General features: G+C 39.9%; 1 protein-coding gene across 13 annotated transcripts in view; it reads left to right on the forward strand.

Moving 5' to 3' along the window:
• The window catches only part of Pbrm1 (polybromo 1), a 123,086-nt gene that overhangs the window by 89,616 nt on the left and 14,128 nt on the right, over positions 1-19,342 (forward strand). For all 13 annotated transcript variants that reach the window (XM_013030760.1, XM_013030767.1, XM_013030769.1 and 10 more), the window contains 5 exons: positions 3,185-3,330; positions 5,885-6,042; positions 14,748-14,931; positions 17,146-17,356; positions 18,994-19,195. In XM_013030760.1, the coding sequence (XP_012886214.1) occupies positions 3,185-3,330; positions 5,885-6,042; positions 14,748-14,931; positions 17,146-17,356; positions 18,994-19,195 (901 nt within the window). The remainder of the gene's footprint in view (positions 1-3,184; positions 3,331-5,884; positions 6,043-14,747; positions 14,932-17,145; positions 17,357-18,993; positions 19,196-19,342) is intronic.

Raw genomic sequence — 19,342 nt, forward strand, 5'->3', positions numbered from 1 at the left:
ATTGTTCTAACTAAAAAAATCTGAATAAAGTATAATAGAAGTAATAATGATTCAACTGTTCATTCTTGTTTTAACTGTACATTACACTAATGTATATACCATACAATAGGAGAAAATTCTACAGAGGTATAAAGAAGGCTTTCTACTAAGTTTACAAAATTCTTTGTAACTAAAAAATTTTTTAACTTTATTTATAAAATATCTTTGGAGCCAGGCATTGGTAATTTACACCTGTAATCATAGCTACTTAGGAGGTTGAGATCTGAGGATTGTAGTTCAAAGCCAGCCTGGGCAGGAAAGTTTGTGAGACTCTTATCTCCATCCAGTGAAGTACCAAAAACCTAGAAGTGGAGCTGTGGATCAAGTGATAGAGCACTAGCCTTGAGCAAAAGAAGCTCAGGGTCAGCACCTAGGCCCTGAGTTCAAGATGGGCATATACGCACAAAAATGTCTTTAGAGCCATTCATGGTTGTGCATGCCTGCCCCCTGCCAAAAAAAAGAAAAGAAATGAAGGGATGTTTTATTCACCTATAAAGGGGAATGAAATTCATTTGCAGGAAAATGGTAGCAGATCATTGTATGAAGTGAAATCTCATTCAGAATCTATACTTGTAAAAAGGACTTGAAAGTAGAAGTCGGAGAGAATGAGGAGATAAGAGAATATAAAGGGGCATTGAATATTGTCAAAGTACATTATATATATGCATGAAAATATAATGAAACTTACTCTTTCGTTCAAAGTGATATAGGCTAATAATATATAAATGTATGGAATTTTAAAAGAAATGAAGGGGAAGTATACTTGGAGGCAAGGGGAAGCACTAAGCTCTAAGCTCTCTTTAATTTTTTTTTTTTTTTTTTTTTTTGTCGTGGGGCCTGAACTCTGGACCTGGGCACTGTCCCTGAGCTCTTCAGCTCCAGGCCAGTGCTCTACCACTTGAGCCACAGCATCACTTCCAGTTTTCCTGTGGTTAATTAGAGATAGGTAAGAGTCTTATGGACTTTCCTGCTTTGGCTGGCTTTGAACCATGATCCTCAGAGCTCAGCCTCCTGAGTAGCTAGGATTATAGGCATGAGCCATCAGCACCCAGCTCCAAGCTCTCTTCTTTTTCAGAGGTTTGAATGTAGGATTTGATGCTTATTAGGCAAAATACTTAACCCTTGAATCATGCCCAGCCTTCAAACTTTATTCTTAACATCCTTCTCTCTCCTTTTTCTTGCCTTCAGTAGAAAAGGTACATTCCTTGAGGTGGATGAGAAGAGTCAGGGATGGAAGGATTAGCAGGCCTTTCAGAGCGGAGGGGCAGAGGGAAGGTTCTGTACAAGAAGAATAACTTCTTGCCTAGACCCTCTTCCTTCCCACTTACCCTGGGTTTTGTGGTTCCTGGCAGTCTCTTTGCTTCCTGTACCTCCAGCATGTGCTCTTTTACCTTCCCATAAGAGCAGGTTGGGAAAAATAGGGTTGCAATTCAACTCTATAGGGTTACACCTTTTAGAGATGATGTCAACTTGTCACTCTGACATGTCTCCTGCAGTTTATCTGTTCTGCTTCTCTTTCCCATCTGCTAGATGCTTCTGTAGTATGAGGAGTAAACCTTTGTTTTTATTTCTGTTGTGCTGATGAATAACTGCCCTTTTTGAGGGAGTTCCCTGAGTTTGGATTTCACCAGTGTCTGAATCAGTGACTAGGATGGGAAAGATGAAATAGAGAGAGAGATTTTTTGTTGTTGTTGTTGGTCATGGGGCCCGAACTCTGGGCCTGGGCACTATCCCTTAGCTCTTCAGCTCAAGGCTAGTGCCCTACCACTTGAGCCATAGCACCACTTCTGGCTTTTCGTGCTTATGTGGTGCTGAGGAATAGAACCCAAAGCCTCATGGATGCGAGGCAAGCATTCTATCACTAAGCCACCTTCCTAGCCCGGAGAGAGACATTCTTTGTGTATTACACGGATAGATAACAGAGGCAGGTCAAGCTGCTAACTCGTGTAATATCTAGAGACTGGAGAGGTCACAAAGGAAATGTTGCTTTCCAGAGCAGGCAATAAGTAATTGAATTTTCCCATCCTGAGAGATTGTAGATTGAGTTTATTTATGTTTTTTTTTAAACAGGATCTTACTATGTAATCCAAGCTGTCCTTAAATTCAACAGTTTTTCTTCAGCATCTAGAATGCTGGGATTATAAACATGTGCCAGTATGCCCAACTGAGTAGACTGAATTTATAAAGAGAAAGGAAGCTAGCATAGAATTTGCTCTTTATATCCATGTGTTATTGAATATATCTGCTTCTGAATACTGATAACTGCTCTCCATTATTTTTCCCTTAAAACTTATTGGAATAGGAAGGAGAGAAAAGAGATAGGTCATTAAAATTATAAATTTAGGGCTGGGAAGGTGGCTCAGTGGTAGAGCGCTTGCCTTGCATGCATGAGGCCCTCAGCACCCTCGATTCCTCAGCAACACATAAGCAAAAAGAAAAAAGCCGGAAGTGGCGCTGTGGCTCAAGTGGTAGAGCGCTAGCCTTGAAGTGAAGAGCTGAAGGACAGTGCCCAGGCCCAGAGTTCAGGCCCCATGACCGGACCCAAAAATAAATTAAATAAATAAATAAAATTATAAATTTAAAGTAAGTACAGGGGGTTGGAGGTCTGGGTCAGTTTATAGAATGCTAGCCAGTAAATGAGTTTCAGGTAGATACCAAGTTCAAGTGCTGAGGTAAAAATAAATATAATATTTGATATGAGAGGGTTTTTTCCTTTCTTTTCTTCCTCTGTGTGTGTGTATGCGTGCGTGCGCACGCACAGAAGAGAGAGAGAGGGACAGAGACAGAGAGATAGAGAGCACTTGCATGCTAGTCCTGGAGCTTGAATTTAGGGTCTAGGCACTGCACGAGCTTTTTTGCTTAAGGATAGTATTTTACCACTTGAGCTACAGCTCTACTTCTGACTTTTTAGTAGTTAATTGGAAGTAAGAAACTCATGGACTTCCTGCCCTTGCTGGCTTCCAACCTCAGTCCTCAGATCTTAGCATTCTGATAGTTTTATTACAACCACCTAAATTTTTGGTTTCTTAACCATCAGTTATCAAAACTTTTTATTTTCCTTTTAATATAAAGGAAAATATTATTTTCTTTTTTTCTTACTCCTGATTGTTAGCTTCCTTTCTAAAACCAATTTCCTTTACCACAGGAAAAAGAAGATGTCCCTGTGGAAATGTCTAATGGTGAACCTGGTTGCCACTACTTTGAGCAGCTCCATTACAATGATATGTGGTTGAAGGTTGGCGACTGTGTCTTCATCAAGTCCCATGGCCTGGTGCGCCCTCGTGTGGGCAGGTAAGTGTCATTGATGTAGGGAAGACATGGTTGGGGCTAAGATTTAGACTAATCCATCAAGCCAACTCCCACCACACTACCCATGCTTTCACATCTAATCATCACACTTTCTTTAAATTCTCCCCATGGATTTTTTTTCTTTATTCTTTTTCTTTTTTTTTCTTTTTTGTGATCATGGTTCTTGACCTCAAGGCCTGATCCCTGAGCTTTTTCTGCTCAAGGCTAGTGTTCTACCACTTGAAATAACAGCTCCACTTCGGATTTTATGATGATTAGTTGGAGGAAAGAGTCTCACACAAACTTTCCTACCCAGGCTGGCTTTGAACCATGATCCTCAGATCTCAGCTCCCTGAGTAGCTAAGATTATAGGCGTGAACTGCCCGTATCCAGTATGGATTATTTATTTATTTATTTATTTATTTATTTATTTTACTTACTTATTTGTGATAGTTCTAGGTCTTAAACTCAGGGCCTGGGCATTGTCCCAGGACTTTTTTGCTCAAGGCTAGTACTGTACTACTTGAGCCACAGTGCCACTTAAGGCTTTTTCTGTGTATGTGGTACTAAGGAATCAAACCCAGGGCTTTATGCATGCTAGGCAAGCATACTACCACTAAGCCATAAGCCCATCCTGAAATGACTTTTTGTTGTTGTTGTTGTTAGTCATGGGGCTTGACTTCTGGGCCTGAGCACTATCCCTCAGCTCTTCAGCTCAAGGCAAGCGCTCTACCATTTGAGCCATAGCACCACTTCTGTTTTGTTTTGTTTTTTAACTTTCCTGCCCAGGCTGGCCTTAAACCGTGATCCTCAAATCTTAGCCTCCTTAGCAGTTAGAATTACAGGTGTGAACCACCAGTGCCTGGCCCATGACATGACATTTCTTAAAGAAGCCTTTTCTTCTCTTTGCTAAGTAGGTTAAGTCTTCTTATTTCCTACTCCTTAGACTATATATGATATATTAATGTTCTCTTAGGGTTTCCATACCTTGAATTTTCAACTGCTCTGACACTAGGAACTTTTCTTTTTCTCAACCCCATATTCCCTATTCACATCATATTATTTGAAACATAGGAGCTCAGATATTTGATGAACAAATAAATTGGTAAAAGAATGTCAGTATGGTTGGGTGACAGTCACAGCAATAATGGAGTCAGATACTGGTTGAGCGGTGGAGGATAGTGATTAAGACTATCTGTCACTAACTGGAGTTATGGCTCAAAGTGGTAGAGTGCCAGCTGTGATAGAAAAGCTGCCGAGCAAGAGCTTGAGGCCTGAGTAAAAGCCCTAGTACTGATACACACACACACTACAACAATCAAACTGGAGGTGTAGTTCAAGTGGCAGAACAACTGCCTAGCAAGGGACCTAAATTCAAATCCCAGTACTGCAAAAAATACATTTTAAAAAGAACATCAGTTGAGGACTAGGAGTATATCCCAGTGGTTGAGTACTTGCCTAGCATGGGAAAGGTCCTGGATTTGGTCCTCCAGGGCCATAAAAATAAGTAATAGTTGGTTCTAGGAGATTTGGGGTCAAATCCCTGTTGTATGGCCTTAGAAAAATGATTTATTTCCTTAGGTTTCTGTTTCCTTATGTTTGTTCATCACTCAACAATCATTTTACTATTTGCCACTACTTCAAACAGCTCCAAGGAGACATTAATGAATAAAGCAGACAAACATTTTTAGTTCCATAGAGCTTTGTTCTAATGGGAAGACACAGTAAATACCTTGAATAAGTTGTTGATGTTAGATCCTGATACATGCTGATGAAAAAAAAAAGGAGCATAGTAAGGAGACTAGACTTGGTCAGATCTTAGGAGACTGGTTTGTATAGGCCTCACTCAGAAACTGGCATTGAGCCAACACTTGAAGAAACAAAGTGAGAATTATGAATATCCAAGGAAAAGGACAGTGATTAGTAGGTATAAGAAGTGTGTCAGGTCTGTTCATACCAGTAGTTTGTTACTAACAGAATGAGCCATTCATGAGTTAGGTTTAATAGGTGAGAGCCAAAGAGTAGCTTGCAAATCATATAAGGCTTTTATGGGGTCATATGGGATTGTTTCAAGCATGTAAGTATCATTTGATTTAGGACTTAAGGATTACGCTACCTATTGGTTGAGTAGACTTGAAGAGTCAAAAGTAGAAGCAAGAGCTGGGAATGTGGCTTAGTGGTAGAGTGCATGCTGGCATGCATAATGTCCCAGGTTTGATTCCTCATTACCACATAAACAGAAAAGGCTGACTGAAATGGTAGAGTGATAGTCTTGAGCAAAAGAAACTCAGGGACAGTGGCCAGGTCCTGAGTTCAAGCCCTAGGACTGGCAAACAAAAAGCAAATCGAAACAAAAAAGAGTATAAGAAAGGAGATCTGATAGGAGATATTACAATTATCTAGGCAAGAATGATGGTGACTTAACTGAGGTTGATTGACAAAAGTACTATTTTGAAGGTCAAGTTAATGGCATTCCTAATGAGGGAGCAGTCAAAGGTAATGATCCTTCAAGAATGAAATTATTTCAATATCATTTCTCAATTGTTTTTCTCCCAAGAATTGAAAAAGTATGGGTCCGAGATGGAGCTGCATATTTTTATGGCCCAATCTTCATTCACCCAGAAGAAACAGAACATGAGCCCACAAAAATGTTCTACAAAAAAGAAGTGTTTCTGAGTAATCTGGAAGAGACCTGCCCTATGACATGTATTCTGGGTATGTATTTATGCCTTTTCATTTAATCATATCACTTGGAATAGTGCTTCTGTGCTATACCCTGTTCTAGATTTAATAGCCATAGCAGTGGCTAAATTGAAGTCTTAAACTTGTAAAGACTTAAATTTAGGCTGAGGCAAGATACTGTGGTCAGCAAAAGCTTTGCTAATAGGTACCACGTAAGTAAAGTTTTGAAGAAGACAAGAAGGAAACTATTTGAAGTGCACTCTTTTTTTTTTTTTTTGTCGGTCGTGGGGCTTGAACTCTGGGCTTGGGCGCTGTCCCTCAGCTCTTCAGCTCAAGGCGAGCGCTCTACCACTTGAGCTACAGCGCTACTTCCGGTTTTCTGGTGGTTTATTGGAGATAGGAGTCTCACGCTCTCTCCTGCCCGGGCTGGCTTTGAACCGCGATCCTCAGATCTCAGCCTCCTGAGTAGCTAGGATTACAGGCGTGAGCCACCAGCGCCCGGCGGAAACTATTTGAATATTAGCTTTTATTCCCTATTAGGCACAGCTTAAATTAGAGTATCTGGGCTTTATTGAAACATAATAGAAATGTTGGGTAGCAGGAGGAAGGTAGAGAGTGTGGCAAGAAATGAACCTTATGAGGTAGCTGGTGCAGCAACTGGCTGATTCAGAATAAATAAGAAATTGTGTGGGAAGGGGAGGCACAAAGTAGAATGGAATGTGAACTGACATACACATTGGGAGTAGGAATCATTGTGGCTGCTGATGGAGATAGCATGGATTAAGGAAGAGAATGGGGAGAATAGTCAAAAGACTGTTGGACTGAGTATTCACTGTGGCATTGCACTTCTTAGATAGTATTGTGTATCATTGGATACTGGCATTGCTTTCAGCTCTTATATTTCTAGTAGTCCTGGGTTGCCTCTGTTTACTTGTACCAGCTACAGTACTATCTTTTAGAATCGTTTCCTAAAAGAGTGCTGGTTATAAGCTTTACCCTATGGTTTCTGTCTTGGGGTTTTTTAGTTTCTAGTTTTGTTTTGTTTTTAAATTTCTAGCACTGAACTTGGGGCTTTGCACATACTGAGCACACACTGCCACTGAATCAAACCTCTAATTCCTGATCATTCATGATTTTAACGAAGCCACAATGAAAAGTAAAAAAAATAAAAAGGCTCATTCCTATAATCCTTCCTAATTACTGGTGAGGGTGATGAAAGTTGAGGTTCAAAGGTAGCCCGAGTTACCTTTTGATTAACAAGCAAAAAGTTGCAAGTGGAGGTATGACTTAAATAGTAAAGCATCAGTCTTGAGCAAAAAGCTAAGGAAGAACAAGAGGTCCTAAATTCAGTATTATCATTAAAAAAAAAAAATATTTAAGCCACAGAAAAGTTTGTTGCCAGGAACTGATGGCTCATGCCTATTATCCTAGCTACACAGGAGACAAAAATCTAGGTTTGAAGTCAGAGAAGTAGCTTAAGTGGTAGAGCACCAACTGTGAACCAGAAAAGTTGAGCCAGAGTTTAAGGCCTTGAGTTCAAAGCCCATGTTTAGATCATCTAGGATCTGCTCTGAGTAGATTAATGCAAAGGGCTCAGGTTCTTTTGCGCTCTTGCCCTTCTAAAGCTCCCACTTTGCTACAGATGACTAGAATCATCCAGATGCTGGTGCCTTGATTTGGGACTTACCAGCTTCCAAAAGTAGGAGAAAATAGATTTTTGGTCTTTATAAATTACCTAGTTGATATTTTTATAGCAATAGAAATAGATCAAGACAAAAATGTTTTTAACAAAAATACTTTGGCCATGTCTCCATGAGAAAATTCCAAGTTTGGCAAAAACAAAGGCAAATGCTTTCAAAGTTTGTCTTTCCAAGAAACTCACTACCAGGTCAAAACAAAGACTGCTCTGTTATCTTTTTTTACCAGAAACTCACACAAAGAACAAAGACTGTCATCTTTAGGACTAAAGTTGAGTTTCTCCTTTGTGGCTCAGATCATCAGTTGGTTTCCAGCCACATGAGGCACTTAAATGTAAAGAAAGTACCAACAATAGTAAGCAGGACAGCAGGTACAGACAGTTAATTATCAGGATAACTCCTAGAAGAAAATACATCTAATGATCACAAAGTGAGATTTCATCTCCGCTTATGGAGTTTCAGATCCCCCAACTACCAAGGAAAAAGGGTCCTTGTTTCATAAGCTTTAGAGGACTTATATTAATTTTATACACTATTGAATGTAAATCTTTCGTACCTTTTTGTCTTTCTGAAACAAAAGTTTTGTTGTTCTCTAATAGAGACCTGGAAGCATATTTCACTTAGGCAACAGTCCTGCTTTCCTGCTTCAACTATGCTATTCACTTTAAGAAGAATTGTATCCAGGGCTGGGAAGTTGGCTCAGTGGTAGAGTGCTTGCCTTGCATGCATGAGGCCCTGGGTTCGATTCCTCAGCACCACATAAGCAGAAAAAGCTGCAAGTGGCGCTGTGGCTCAAGTGGTAGAGCACTAACCTTGAGCTGTAGAGCTGAGGGACAGGGCCCAGGCCCAGAGCTCAGGCCCCATGACCAGCAAAAAAAAAAAAAAAGAAGAATTGTATCCAGTCATTCAAAAAGTAATCAAATGGCTACAGGGAAATTACTTTTTACAATGAATATGGCAGTATCTGGCAAAGAGCATGTTCACTGCATGCTTTCAGGATACTGGTCTTTTGAAATGTCCAGTTGCTAATATATTTATTTTCTTCACTGTAGATTTCTCTCATGCTTCATCATTTGAAAATCCTCAGTAAGGCAAGGAAAATAAAAGGTTTAAAGATGTGAAAGGGTAGGTTTTTCTTAAAGACTTTGTTAGGCACAGAAAATATCCAAGAGATAGTCAGATAAACTATTTAAAATTAATAAAACACCAACATATTTGTATTTTAAGCAATTATTAAGTTAAATATACCCTGTACATTGTTTACATTTAGTACCTAAGAATTTTTTTAAGATGTTTAATGTATATACACACAGGAATAAAGAAGTCATTAAGGCTGTGTGTAGAGGTCCAACAGAACCCTAAGTCAAGGCACAGAAGCAGCACATTTATTACAGGACCACCAGTCACTCTCACTCTTTAGCTGTGGACATTAATCCTAGCTGTAATCCTAGCTACTCGGGAGGCTGAGATCCGAGGATTGCAGTTCAAAGCTAGCTCAGGCAGGAAAGTCCATGAGACTCTTAATCTCCAATTAACCACAGAAAACCAGAAGTGGTGTTGTGGCTCAAAGTGGAAGAGTGCTACCCTTGAGTAAAAAAGCTCAGGGACAGTACCTAGGATCTAAGTTCAAGCCCCACGAACTATAAAAATAAAGTAGAATAATAAAAAATAAAATATTTTGAGATAAATGTAATGAGCTTCTTGCTAGTTAAGGGTAAGAATCTCAAGGACTTTTGTACCTGGACTAAGCTTCAAACTTGGACCCTCATATTTCAACCTCCTAAGTAAGTAGAATTATAGTCATGAGTCATCTGCCCATCACCAGTTTAGCTTTAATAATAAGAGGGTTTGAATTCAGGGCCATAAATTTGCTAGGTTAGACACTCTGCTAGTTGAGCCTTTTTTGTTTTTATTTTTTCTAATAGCATCTTCATTTATGACCAGGCTGGCCTGGACCTCCTATTTATGCTTTCTGGGATAGCTGATATGACATATTCATCACCATATTCAGCTTTTATTATTTGAAATTGGGTCTCACAAAAGTCTGGCTTCAAACTGATTTGCCTCTTAAATCTGAGATTACAGGTATAATCTGTCTACAAGTAATTCTTAAGTGAGAATACTTCCAACTGTAACCAAAGCAATACTGTACAACTTTAAAGTGTTCAGACATTAAGGATTAGGGCAATTGTTGCTAGTTAACAAAAGCATCAAAAGTATGGGGAAGGGCTGGGCACTGGTTGCTCATGCCTATAATACTAGCTACTCAGGAGGCTGATAGCTAAGAATCTGTTCAAAGCCAGCCCCGGCAGGAAAGTCCATGAGACTCCTGTCTCCAATAAACTACTCAGAAAAAGCCAGAAATAATGTTGTGGCTGCAGTGGTAGAGTGCAAGCTTTGAGCAAAAGAAGCTCAGGGACAGCGCCCAGGTCCTGAGTTCAAGCCCCAGGACTGACACAAAATATATATAGAGAGAAATCTCTATATACACATACATTTATGGAAGAGGGTAGGCATAGTAGTATATGCCTGTAATCTCAGCACTCAGGAAGCATAGTCAGTGGTAGAATACTAGCTTATTAAGTGTAGGCCCTGAGTTCAAACCCAGTAACTACCAAACAATAAAATAAATCTAGCTAGGCACTGGTGGCTCATGCCTGTAATCCTAATTACTCAGGAAGCTACTATCTCTGAGGATCATGGTTTGATGCCGGCCCTGGCAGGAAAGTTCATGAGACTCTTTATCAGTTAACCACCAGAAAACTGGAAGTTGTGGCTCAAGATGTTAGAGTGCTAGCCTTGAACAAAAAAGCTCAGGGACAGTGCCCAGGCTCTGAGTTCAAGTCCCACAACTGACAAAATGACAGACAGACAGACAGAATATCCAAATGTCCATCTGCAGATGAGTGGAGGAATATAAGTTCTAGACATACATGCGTTACATAGTTCAAAACTCATCTGAACTACATAGTGAAACCCTGTTTCAAACAAAATGAAATTTAAAAAGAGCATAGGGTATCAGTATTCACCTACTTTTCACTGTTGTATAAATTTATTATAACCTCTATGGAAGATAATTTGAAATACCTGTAAAAGTGAAGGTGTACTTAAACACTTCATTCCAGATTTTGTATTTTAGAAATGTATACTTCAGACCTGGACACCAGTGGCTCACGCCTGTAATCCTAGCTACTCAAGAGGCTGAGATCTGAGGATCACAGTTCAAAGTGAGCGACCAGGCCCAGGGGTCAAGCCCCACGACAGACCAAAAAACAGTGTGTTTGTACTCACACTGCAAATTTATATGTGCTATTTACCTCAGCAGAACTTTGGTGAACAACCTAAGTATCCATTAGTAATTAGCTAAACAAATACAAATAGGGATACCAAAGATAGATTGTAACAAAATTTAGATTCAAAACATTGTACATAATGTGCTATAATTTGTGAGAGCTTTATTATTTCTATAAGTAGCATAAAAGTAACCATTTTAACTTTTTATATGTGTGCCTATAGTGGGGCTTGAACTTGAGGCCTGCAATTCTCACTGGACTATTTTTGCTCATAGTTAGTGCTCTACCACTTGAGCAATGTCTCTAGTTCCAATTTTAGCCTCTTTTGTCCTGGTCCTGGGGCTTGAATTTAGTGCCTGAGTGATGTCCCTGAGCTTTTTCACTCAAGGCTAAGACTCTACCACCTGAGAGCTCTACTTCTGGCCTTTTTTTTTTTTAAAGCTGATAATTGAAGATGAGAGTTTATTGGATTTTCTGCCCAGACTGGCTTCAAACAATGATCCTTAGATCTCAGCCTCCTGAGTGAGCTAATAGTGCCCTACCCAGTTTTAACTGTTTTTTAGTGTACAGTTTAGTAACATTAAGTCCATTGACAGTATTATATGATTATTATCTATTTCTGGAAATTTTCTACTATTCCAAATAGAATTTTTTTTATAGTTCATGGGGCTTGAATTCAGGACCTGGGTGCTATCCCTGAGCTCTTTTGCTCAAAGCTAGTGTTCTACCACTTTGACCACAGCACCACTTTCAGTTTTCTGGTAATTAATTGGAGATAAGAGTCACAGTTTCCTTCCCCAAACTTTGACCCTCAGACCCCAAACTCCTGAGTAGCAGGGATTACAGGGTTGAGCCACAAGCCCCCAACCCAAACAGAAACTATGTATCCATTAACAGTAACTATTTCTTCTTTTTCTCTTCCTGACCCTAGTAATCTCTGCTTCCTGTCTATATGAGATTTGTATATTCTATCTTCTACATAAGTGGAATTGTGATACTTTCCCTTTGTGTCTGGCTTATTTTACTTAACATTATGATTTATTTTTTTTTTTTTTTGGTCACACATGGGGCTTGAACTCTGGGCCTCCGCGCTGTCCCTGAGCTCTTCAGCTCAAGACTAGCTCTCTACCACTTGAAGGCTAGCTCTCTACCACTTGAGCCACAGCACTACTTCCGGCTTTATGTGGTGCTGAGTAATCAAACCCAGGTCCTCATCTATGCGAGGCAAGCACTCTACCATTGAGCCACCTTCTCAGCCAGCATTATGATTTTTTTAATATATTTTATTGTGAAAATACTGTACAGAAGGGTTACAATTACATGGGTAAGATAATGAGCACATTTCTTATCAAGCATTGTAGCCTCCTTCTTTGTTTCCCCTTCCCATCCCTTCCCATCCTCCCCGTCTCCCGCCCCCCCACCAAAGTTGTAAGGTTCATTTTTTTGACATAACGACTTGTGCACCTCATTGTTGCAATGGGTCCTCCTGTATCCCTGTTTTAACAATTTGTTTTTTCCCTTCCCCTCCACATATACCAACATCATATATAGTGAAAGCAGGGGTTGTACCATGTGGGAGGGACATACAAGGCAACAAAGACATTATCTTATAAATACAGCATTATGATTTTTAAGATCTATTCATGTAGACGAAATTGTTACTGGTTATTTTGGAGATGGAGACTTTCTAACTTCTCTCTCTGGGCTGATGTCAAACCATTATCATTTTGCTAGGATTGCAGGCATGAGGCAACTGCACCTAGTTTTGTGCATGTTTAGGTACTGTGAATCACATTACTATAATCATTGGTATACAGATAACCCTTTGAGCCTCTGTTTTCAGTGTGTGTGTGTGTGCTAGGACTTGAACTCAGGACGTTGGCCTTGTCCTTAGTTTCTTTTTTGCCCAAGGCTGATACACTTGAGTCACAGCTCCACTTCTTGATTTTTGGTGGTTAATTTGAAATAAAAGTCTCATGACAGCCGGGCGCTGGTGGCTCACGCCTGTAATCCTAGCTACTCAGGAGGCTGAGATCTGAGGATCGCGGTTCAAAGCCAGCCCGGGCAGGAGAGATCGTGAGACTCCTATCTCCAATAAACCACCAGAAAACTGGAAGTGGCGCTGTAGCTCAAGTGGTAGAGCTCTCGCCTTGAGCTGAAGAGCTGAGGGACAGCGCCCAGGCCCAGAGTTCAAGCCCTACGACTGACCAAAAAAAAAAAAAAGTCTCATGAACTTTCCTGCTCCTGCTGGCTTCCAACCTCAATCTTCAGATGTCAGTACCATGAGTGGCTAGGGTTACAGGCTTGAGCCACCAGCATCCAGCATGTTTCCAGTTCTTTTAGATATATTCCTAGAAGCAGAATTGCAGTCATACAATAATTATTTAGCTTCTTTGAGGACTTGCCAAACTGTTGTGTACAACAGATGCATGATTTTATATTCCTCCAGCTACATTTAAGGGTTCCAGTTTCTCCACATCTGTGCCACCACTTATTATTTTTTGTTTGTTCATTTTTTTGTCCTAATGTTGTTAAATCTCATTGTAGTTTGATGGGCATTTGCCCACTGATTAATGATGTTAAACATTGTTTTATGTGTGTTTATTTACCTCTCATACCTTTGGAATAATGTCCGTTAAGATTCTTTGCCCATTTTTTGTCTTAAAATTGTTAAATTGTAGTCTATTATGTATTCTAGAGACTAAACTCTGGATACCAGATACTATTTTCTTGTATAGTTTGTCTTTTTTAACTTTTCTTTTTTTTTTTTTTTGTCGGTCATGGGGCTTAAACTCTAGGCCTAGGTGCTGCCCCTGAGTTCTTCAGCTCAAGGCTAGCACTTGAGCCACAGTACCACTTCCAGTTTTCTGAGTGGTTTATTGGAGATAAGAGTCTCATGGTCTTTCCTGCCCAAGCTGGCTTTGAACCTCGATCTTCAGATCTCAGCCTTCTGAGTAGCTAGGATTACAGGTGTGAGCCACCGGCGCCCGGCTGTCTTTTTTACTTTTTAATAGAATCCTTTAGATCACAAAGTTTTTAATTTTGATGATGTCTAGTTTTCTATAGTTTATGTTGCTTTTCTGATTTCACATTTAAGAAATCATTGCCTGGTCAGAGGTCATAAAGATTTACACTTAGGTCTTCTGAGAGTTTTATAGTTGTACCTCTCATATCTAAGTCTGTGATCATTCTGAGTTCATTTTTGTAGATGATACAAAGTAACAGTCCAACTTCATTCTTTTATAGTTATCTAATATGATTTTAATCCTGTACTTCAAATTGAATTCTATTCTGTTGACCTGAGTGTCTACATATCTTCATGTAAATATATACCCTTTTATCTTTTTTATTTAATTTTCAGATGTGAACATTTGTGTGTGCATGTGTGTGTGTGTGTGTGTGTGTGCGCGCGCACATATGTGTGCATGTGTCAGACTTGGGGCTTGACCTCAGGGGCTAGACACTACCCCTGAGCTTTTTGCTCAAGGCTAGTATTTTACCACTTGAGTCACAGCTCTATCTCTGGCTTTTTAGTTGTTAATTGGAAATGAGAGTCTCAAGAATCTTCCTGCCTTGACTGGCTTCCAAACATAGTTATCAGATATTAGCCTTCTCAATAGATAGGATTACAGGTGTGAGCCACCAGCACCCAGCTGAACATATTATTTTTTAAATAATAGAAAATTTAAAACAAGTGTTAACTGTGACTTATTTGTTCCTTTAATTCCTCTCCAACTTACTCTTTCAGGAAAATGTGCTGTGTTGTCATTCAAGGACTTCCTGTCCTGTAGGCCAACTGAAATACCAGAAAATGACATTCTGCTTTGTGAGAGCCGCTACAATGAGAGTGACAAGCAGATGAAGAAATTCAAGGGACTCAAGAGGTTTTCACTCTCTGCTAAAGTGGTAGATGATGAAATATACTACTTCAGGTAAACCTTGAAAACTGTAGGAACGAAGAGTACTTTGTCTAACTCATTTCAGAACAAGGTAGCCCAGACAGGTACTGATGGCTCACACCTGTAATCCTAGCTACTGAGAAGGCTGAGATTTGAGAATCAAGGTTTGAAGCCATCTCAGTAGGAAACTGTGAGCCCTTATCTCCAACTAACCAGCAAAAAGTCAGAAGTGGGAATATGGTTCAAGTAGTAGGGTGCTAGCCTTGAGTAAAAAAGCCACATGAGAATGTGAGACCCTGAGTTCAAGCTTCAGTACCAACATATACAGAAACAAAAGACAAAAAACAAGCTGGGTACTGGTGGGTCACCCTTGTAGTCCTACCTACTTAGGAGGCTGAGATCTGAGGATCACGGTTCAAACCCAGCCTGGGCAGGAAAGTCCATGAGACTCTTAACTGCAATTAACTAGCAGAAAACCAGAAATAGCACTGTGGCTCAAGTAGAGCACTAGACTTGAGCTGAAGAGCTCAGGGACAATGCCCAGGCCCCAGAGTTCAAGCCCCACTACCGAAAAAAAAAAAAGAAGCAGTATAGCCCATTGTTTTTACTTTTTAAAATTATTAAATGTTAAACTAGAACAATATAAAGCCAGGTGCCAGTGGCTCACACCTGTAATCCTAGCTACTACTCAGGAGGCTGAGATCAAGGAGGAAACCCTATGACAAAAAAACAACAACAAAAAACAAAACTGGAACAATATAAATTTCAAATAGAAAACATTAATTCAGTTAAATACTAAAGAAAATGTTGGAACTAGAGACATAGCTCCAGTAGTAGAGTGTCAGCTATGAGTGAAAATGCTGAAGGAGAGTGTGAGGCCCTGAATTCTTGCCCTAGTACCAACACAAAAAAGAAAAAATAATGTTCATAATCTACTAGAACCTGGTAACCTAATAGTGTCCTTTGCTTAGACTCCAGTAATTACACAATAGAGAAGAAATACTTGGTTCTACATCATATCCTATTTCTTAGCAGATTGCTCAGTTCTACAGAATGTGAAACTCTTCATCATATATAGTCAACTAGATCTTACCCAGTACTTCCTTTTTTTTTCTACCTCAAAACGTATCATATGTGTGTGTGTGTGTATATATATATATATATATTGTGGGAATACCATACAGAGGAGTTACAATTACATGGGCAAGGTAATGATTACATTTCTTATCAAGCATTGTTGCCTCCTCTTTGTTTTCCCTTCCCATACTTCCCCCACCTCTCCCCCATCCTCCCCCCCCACCAAAGTTGTGAAGTTCGTTTTTCGACATAACGACTTGTACATCTCATTGTTGGAATGGGTCCATCTGTATTCCTAGTTAAACGATTTGTTTTTGCCCTTCCCCTCCACAAATTATACCAACATCAAATACAGTGAAAGCAGGGGTTATACCGTGGGGGAAGGACATACAAAGCAACATAGAAATCATCTTATAAATATGTTAGAAACAATTGCATGAAAGAAAAAAAAACACTTGAATACTTATATTGGGGTTCATTCCCCTAACATCAACTTATCTGACCTTTTTCATCAAAATTCTTAAAAAAAAAAAAAAAAAACAAAACTTCTGAACCAGGCACCGAGACTTACACCTATAATCCTAGCTTCAGGAGGCTGATATCTGAGGATCACAGTTCAGAGCCAGCCCAAACAAGAAAGTCCATGAGAGTCTTGTCTTCAATTAACCACCAAGTGGTAGAGCATAAGCTTTGAGCACAAAAACTCAGGAACAGGGGCTAGAGATGAAGATTAGTGGTAGAGCACTTGCCTAGCATGTCTAGCCCTGAATTCAGTTCCTGAGTACCACATAAACAGAAAAAGCTGGAAGTGGTGCTGTGGTTCAAGTGGTAGAGTGCTAGCCTTGCACAAAAGAAGCTCAGGGACTGTGCCCAGACCCTGAATTCAAGCCCCAGGACTGGCAAAACAACAACAACAACAACAAAAACCCTCAGGAACAGAATCCAAGCCCTGAGTTCAAGCCTTAGGACAGGCACACCAAAAACAAACAAAAAGCCTAGCTTTGTAAGTAGAAGTAACTTCAGAAACAATCAATTAAGCTTTCTTACTGTCCTTAGAATGGACAGTACACATCACAGGAAGTTATTTCTAGACTTTAAGGTAAAACACTTTTTCTGACCAATCCTGGAGTGGTGTTAGGTGACTTTATTTTCTTATGTCACTTCTTTCAGAAAGCCAATTGTTCCTCAGAAAGAGCCTTCACCTTTGTTGGAAAAAAAGATTCAATTGCTAGAAGCTAAATTTGCTGAGTTAGAAGGTGGAGATGATGATATTGAAGAGATGGGAGAAGAAGACAATGAGGTCATTGAACCTCCTTCTCTACCTCAACTTCAGACTCCCTTGGCCAGTGAGCTGGACCTTATGCCCTACACTCCCCCACAGGTGAAGCTAACATGTCCTGTTACTTACCTTTTTCTCAGCTGTGGTTTGTAGTAAACACAAACCAAACTAAGGAGACATCTGCCTCTTACATATGTGAACTTCCACCCAGAAATTTGGAGGAAGGAACAAATTGTTTGGTTTTGTTGTTTGGTTGAGTTTGGGGGGATTTTTTTGTCAGGTTCTTTTTCATATTTCTCTCTTTTTAAAAAATTGATTATATGCCTGTAATCCTAGCTACTCAGGAGGCTGATCTGAGGATCACAGTTTAAAGCCAGCCAGGCAAGAAAGTTCATGAGACTCTTGTCTCCCATTTAATCACAGAAAAAGCCAGATGTGACATGCTGTGGCTCAAGTGGTAGAGTGCTAGCCCTGGGCGTATATCTCAGGATCAGTGCCCAGGCCCAGAGTTCAAGGTCCAGGACTTGCCTGGGGGGGGGGGGATATATATGCATATATATATATATATATATATATATATATATATATATGCCAGGTGTCATTGGCTCACACTTATAATCCTAGTTACTAAGTTACTAAGAAGGCTGAAATCTGAGGATCTTAGTTTGAAGCCAGCCCTGGCAGGAAAGTCCATGAGATTCTTATCTCCAGTTAACTACCCAAAAAAGCCAGAAGTGGAACTGTGGCTCAAGTAGTAAAATAGTAGCGTTGAATAAAACAGCTCAAGGCCAGTGCCCAAGCCCTGAGTTCAAACTCCAGGACTGGCACTTACACACATAATGAAGTATATATTTAGCAGGGTGCTGGAGGCTCATGCTTGTAATCCTAGGTGCTCAGGAGGCAGAGATCTGAGGATTGGGGTTCAAAGCCAGGCCAGGCAGGAAAGACTATGAGACTCTTATCTCCCCTAAAGCACCAAAAGCCAGAAGTGAAGCTGTAGTTCAGCACTAGCCTTGAACAAAAGAATTTCAGGGACAGCGCCAGGCCTTGAGTTCAAGCCCCAGGACCAGCACAAAAAAAAGCAAAGAAGTATATATTTGTCATGTCATTAAGCCATTAATGATTTAAATTTTAATCTCTTAGATTTATAGAGTTGTTTTATTTGCAATTTACTTAGAAAGCTTTCCTTGCCTTGTATGGAAGAAAAGTAGTAAGGAAAGGCATCATCCTATTGCTTCTCAGTTTTCATTATCTGTCTTTTTTGGTTTTGTGGGGGGTTTTGTTTGTTTGGGTTTTTCGTTTGTTTTGAGAAAGAGTGTCAGTATGTAGCTTAGGCTGATCTCAAACCTGTGGTCTTCTGCTTTTGCCTCCCAGGTGCTGGGATTACAGGCATGCTCTACCATACTGATCACCTATGTATGTCTTTCAAATCTCTTCTTCCTTAGGACCTTATCTTTTATTGAGGTGATCATCATTGGTATTTTTTCTTATTTAGAATCACAGGATTTGTGAAGTCACTATTATATGTTATAGTATTATAGTCATGGAACTCAGTGAAACTTTTCATTTATTTCTTGTCTTGAGGCAAACAAGAAGTGTATTTTGACCAAGAAATGGCCAACTACAAACTAAATGTGTTTATAAAACAGTAACTATCTTGTGTTCCTGGCTTCCATAATTCCTAAGCAATTAATCAGGTGCAGTGTTCTGATCTACTATAAGAGCTTTCTATCTTACAGTCTACCCCAAAGTCTGCCAAAGGCAGTGCAAAGAAAGAAGGCTCCAAGCGAAAAATCAACATGAGTGGCTACATCCTGTTCAGCAGTGAAATGAGAGCTGTGATTAAGGCTCAGCACCCAGACTACTCTTTTGGGGAGCTCAGCCGACTAGTAGGAACAGAATGGAGGAACCTTGAGACAGCCAAGAAAGCAGAATATGAAGGTAAATAGAGACTAGGCACAACTGTCCAAGCTTTCTAAGCAAGGGAGTGTTTTCAGGGATGCATATGTGTAAATGATCTTGCCACATGCACATGAACTTTTTGTTAAGGACTGCTTCAGAGGGTACTCACTCAATAGTTTACATGTG

The sequence above is a fragment of the Dipodomys ordii genome, unplaced genomic scaffold (genome assembly GCF_000151885.1).
Source record: "Dipodomys ordii isolate 6190 unplaced genomic scaffold, Dord_2.0 Scaffold132, whole genome shotgun sequence".
Classification (NCBI taxonomy): domain Eukaryota; kingdom Metazoa; phylum Chordata; class Mammalia; order Rodentia; family Heteromyidae; genus Dipodomys; species Dipodomys ordii.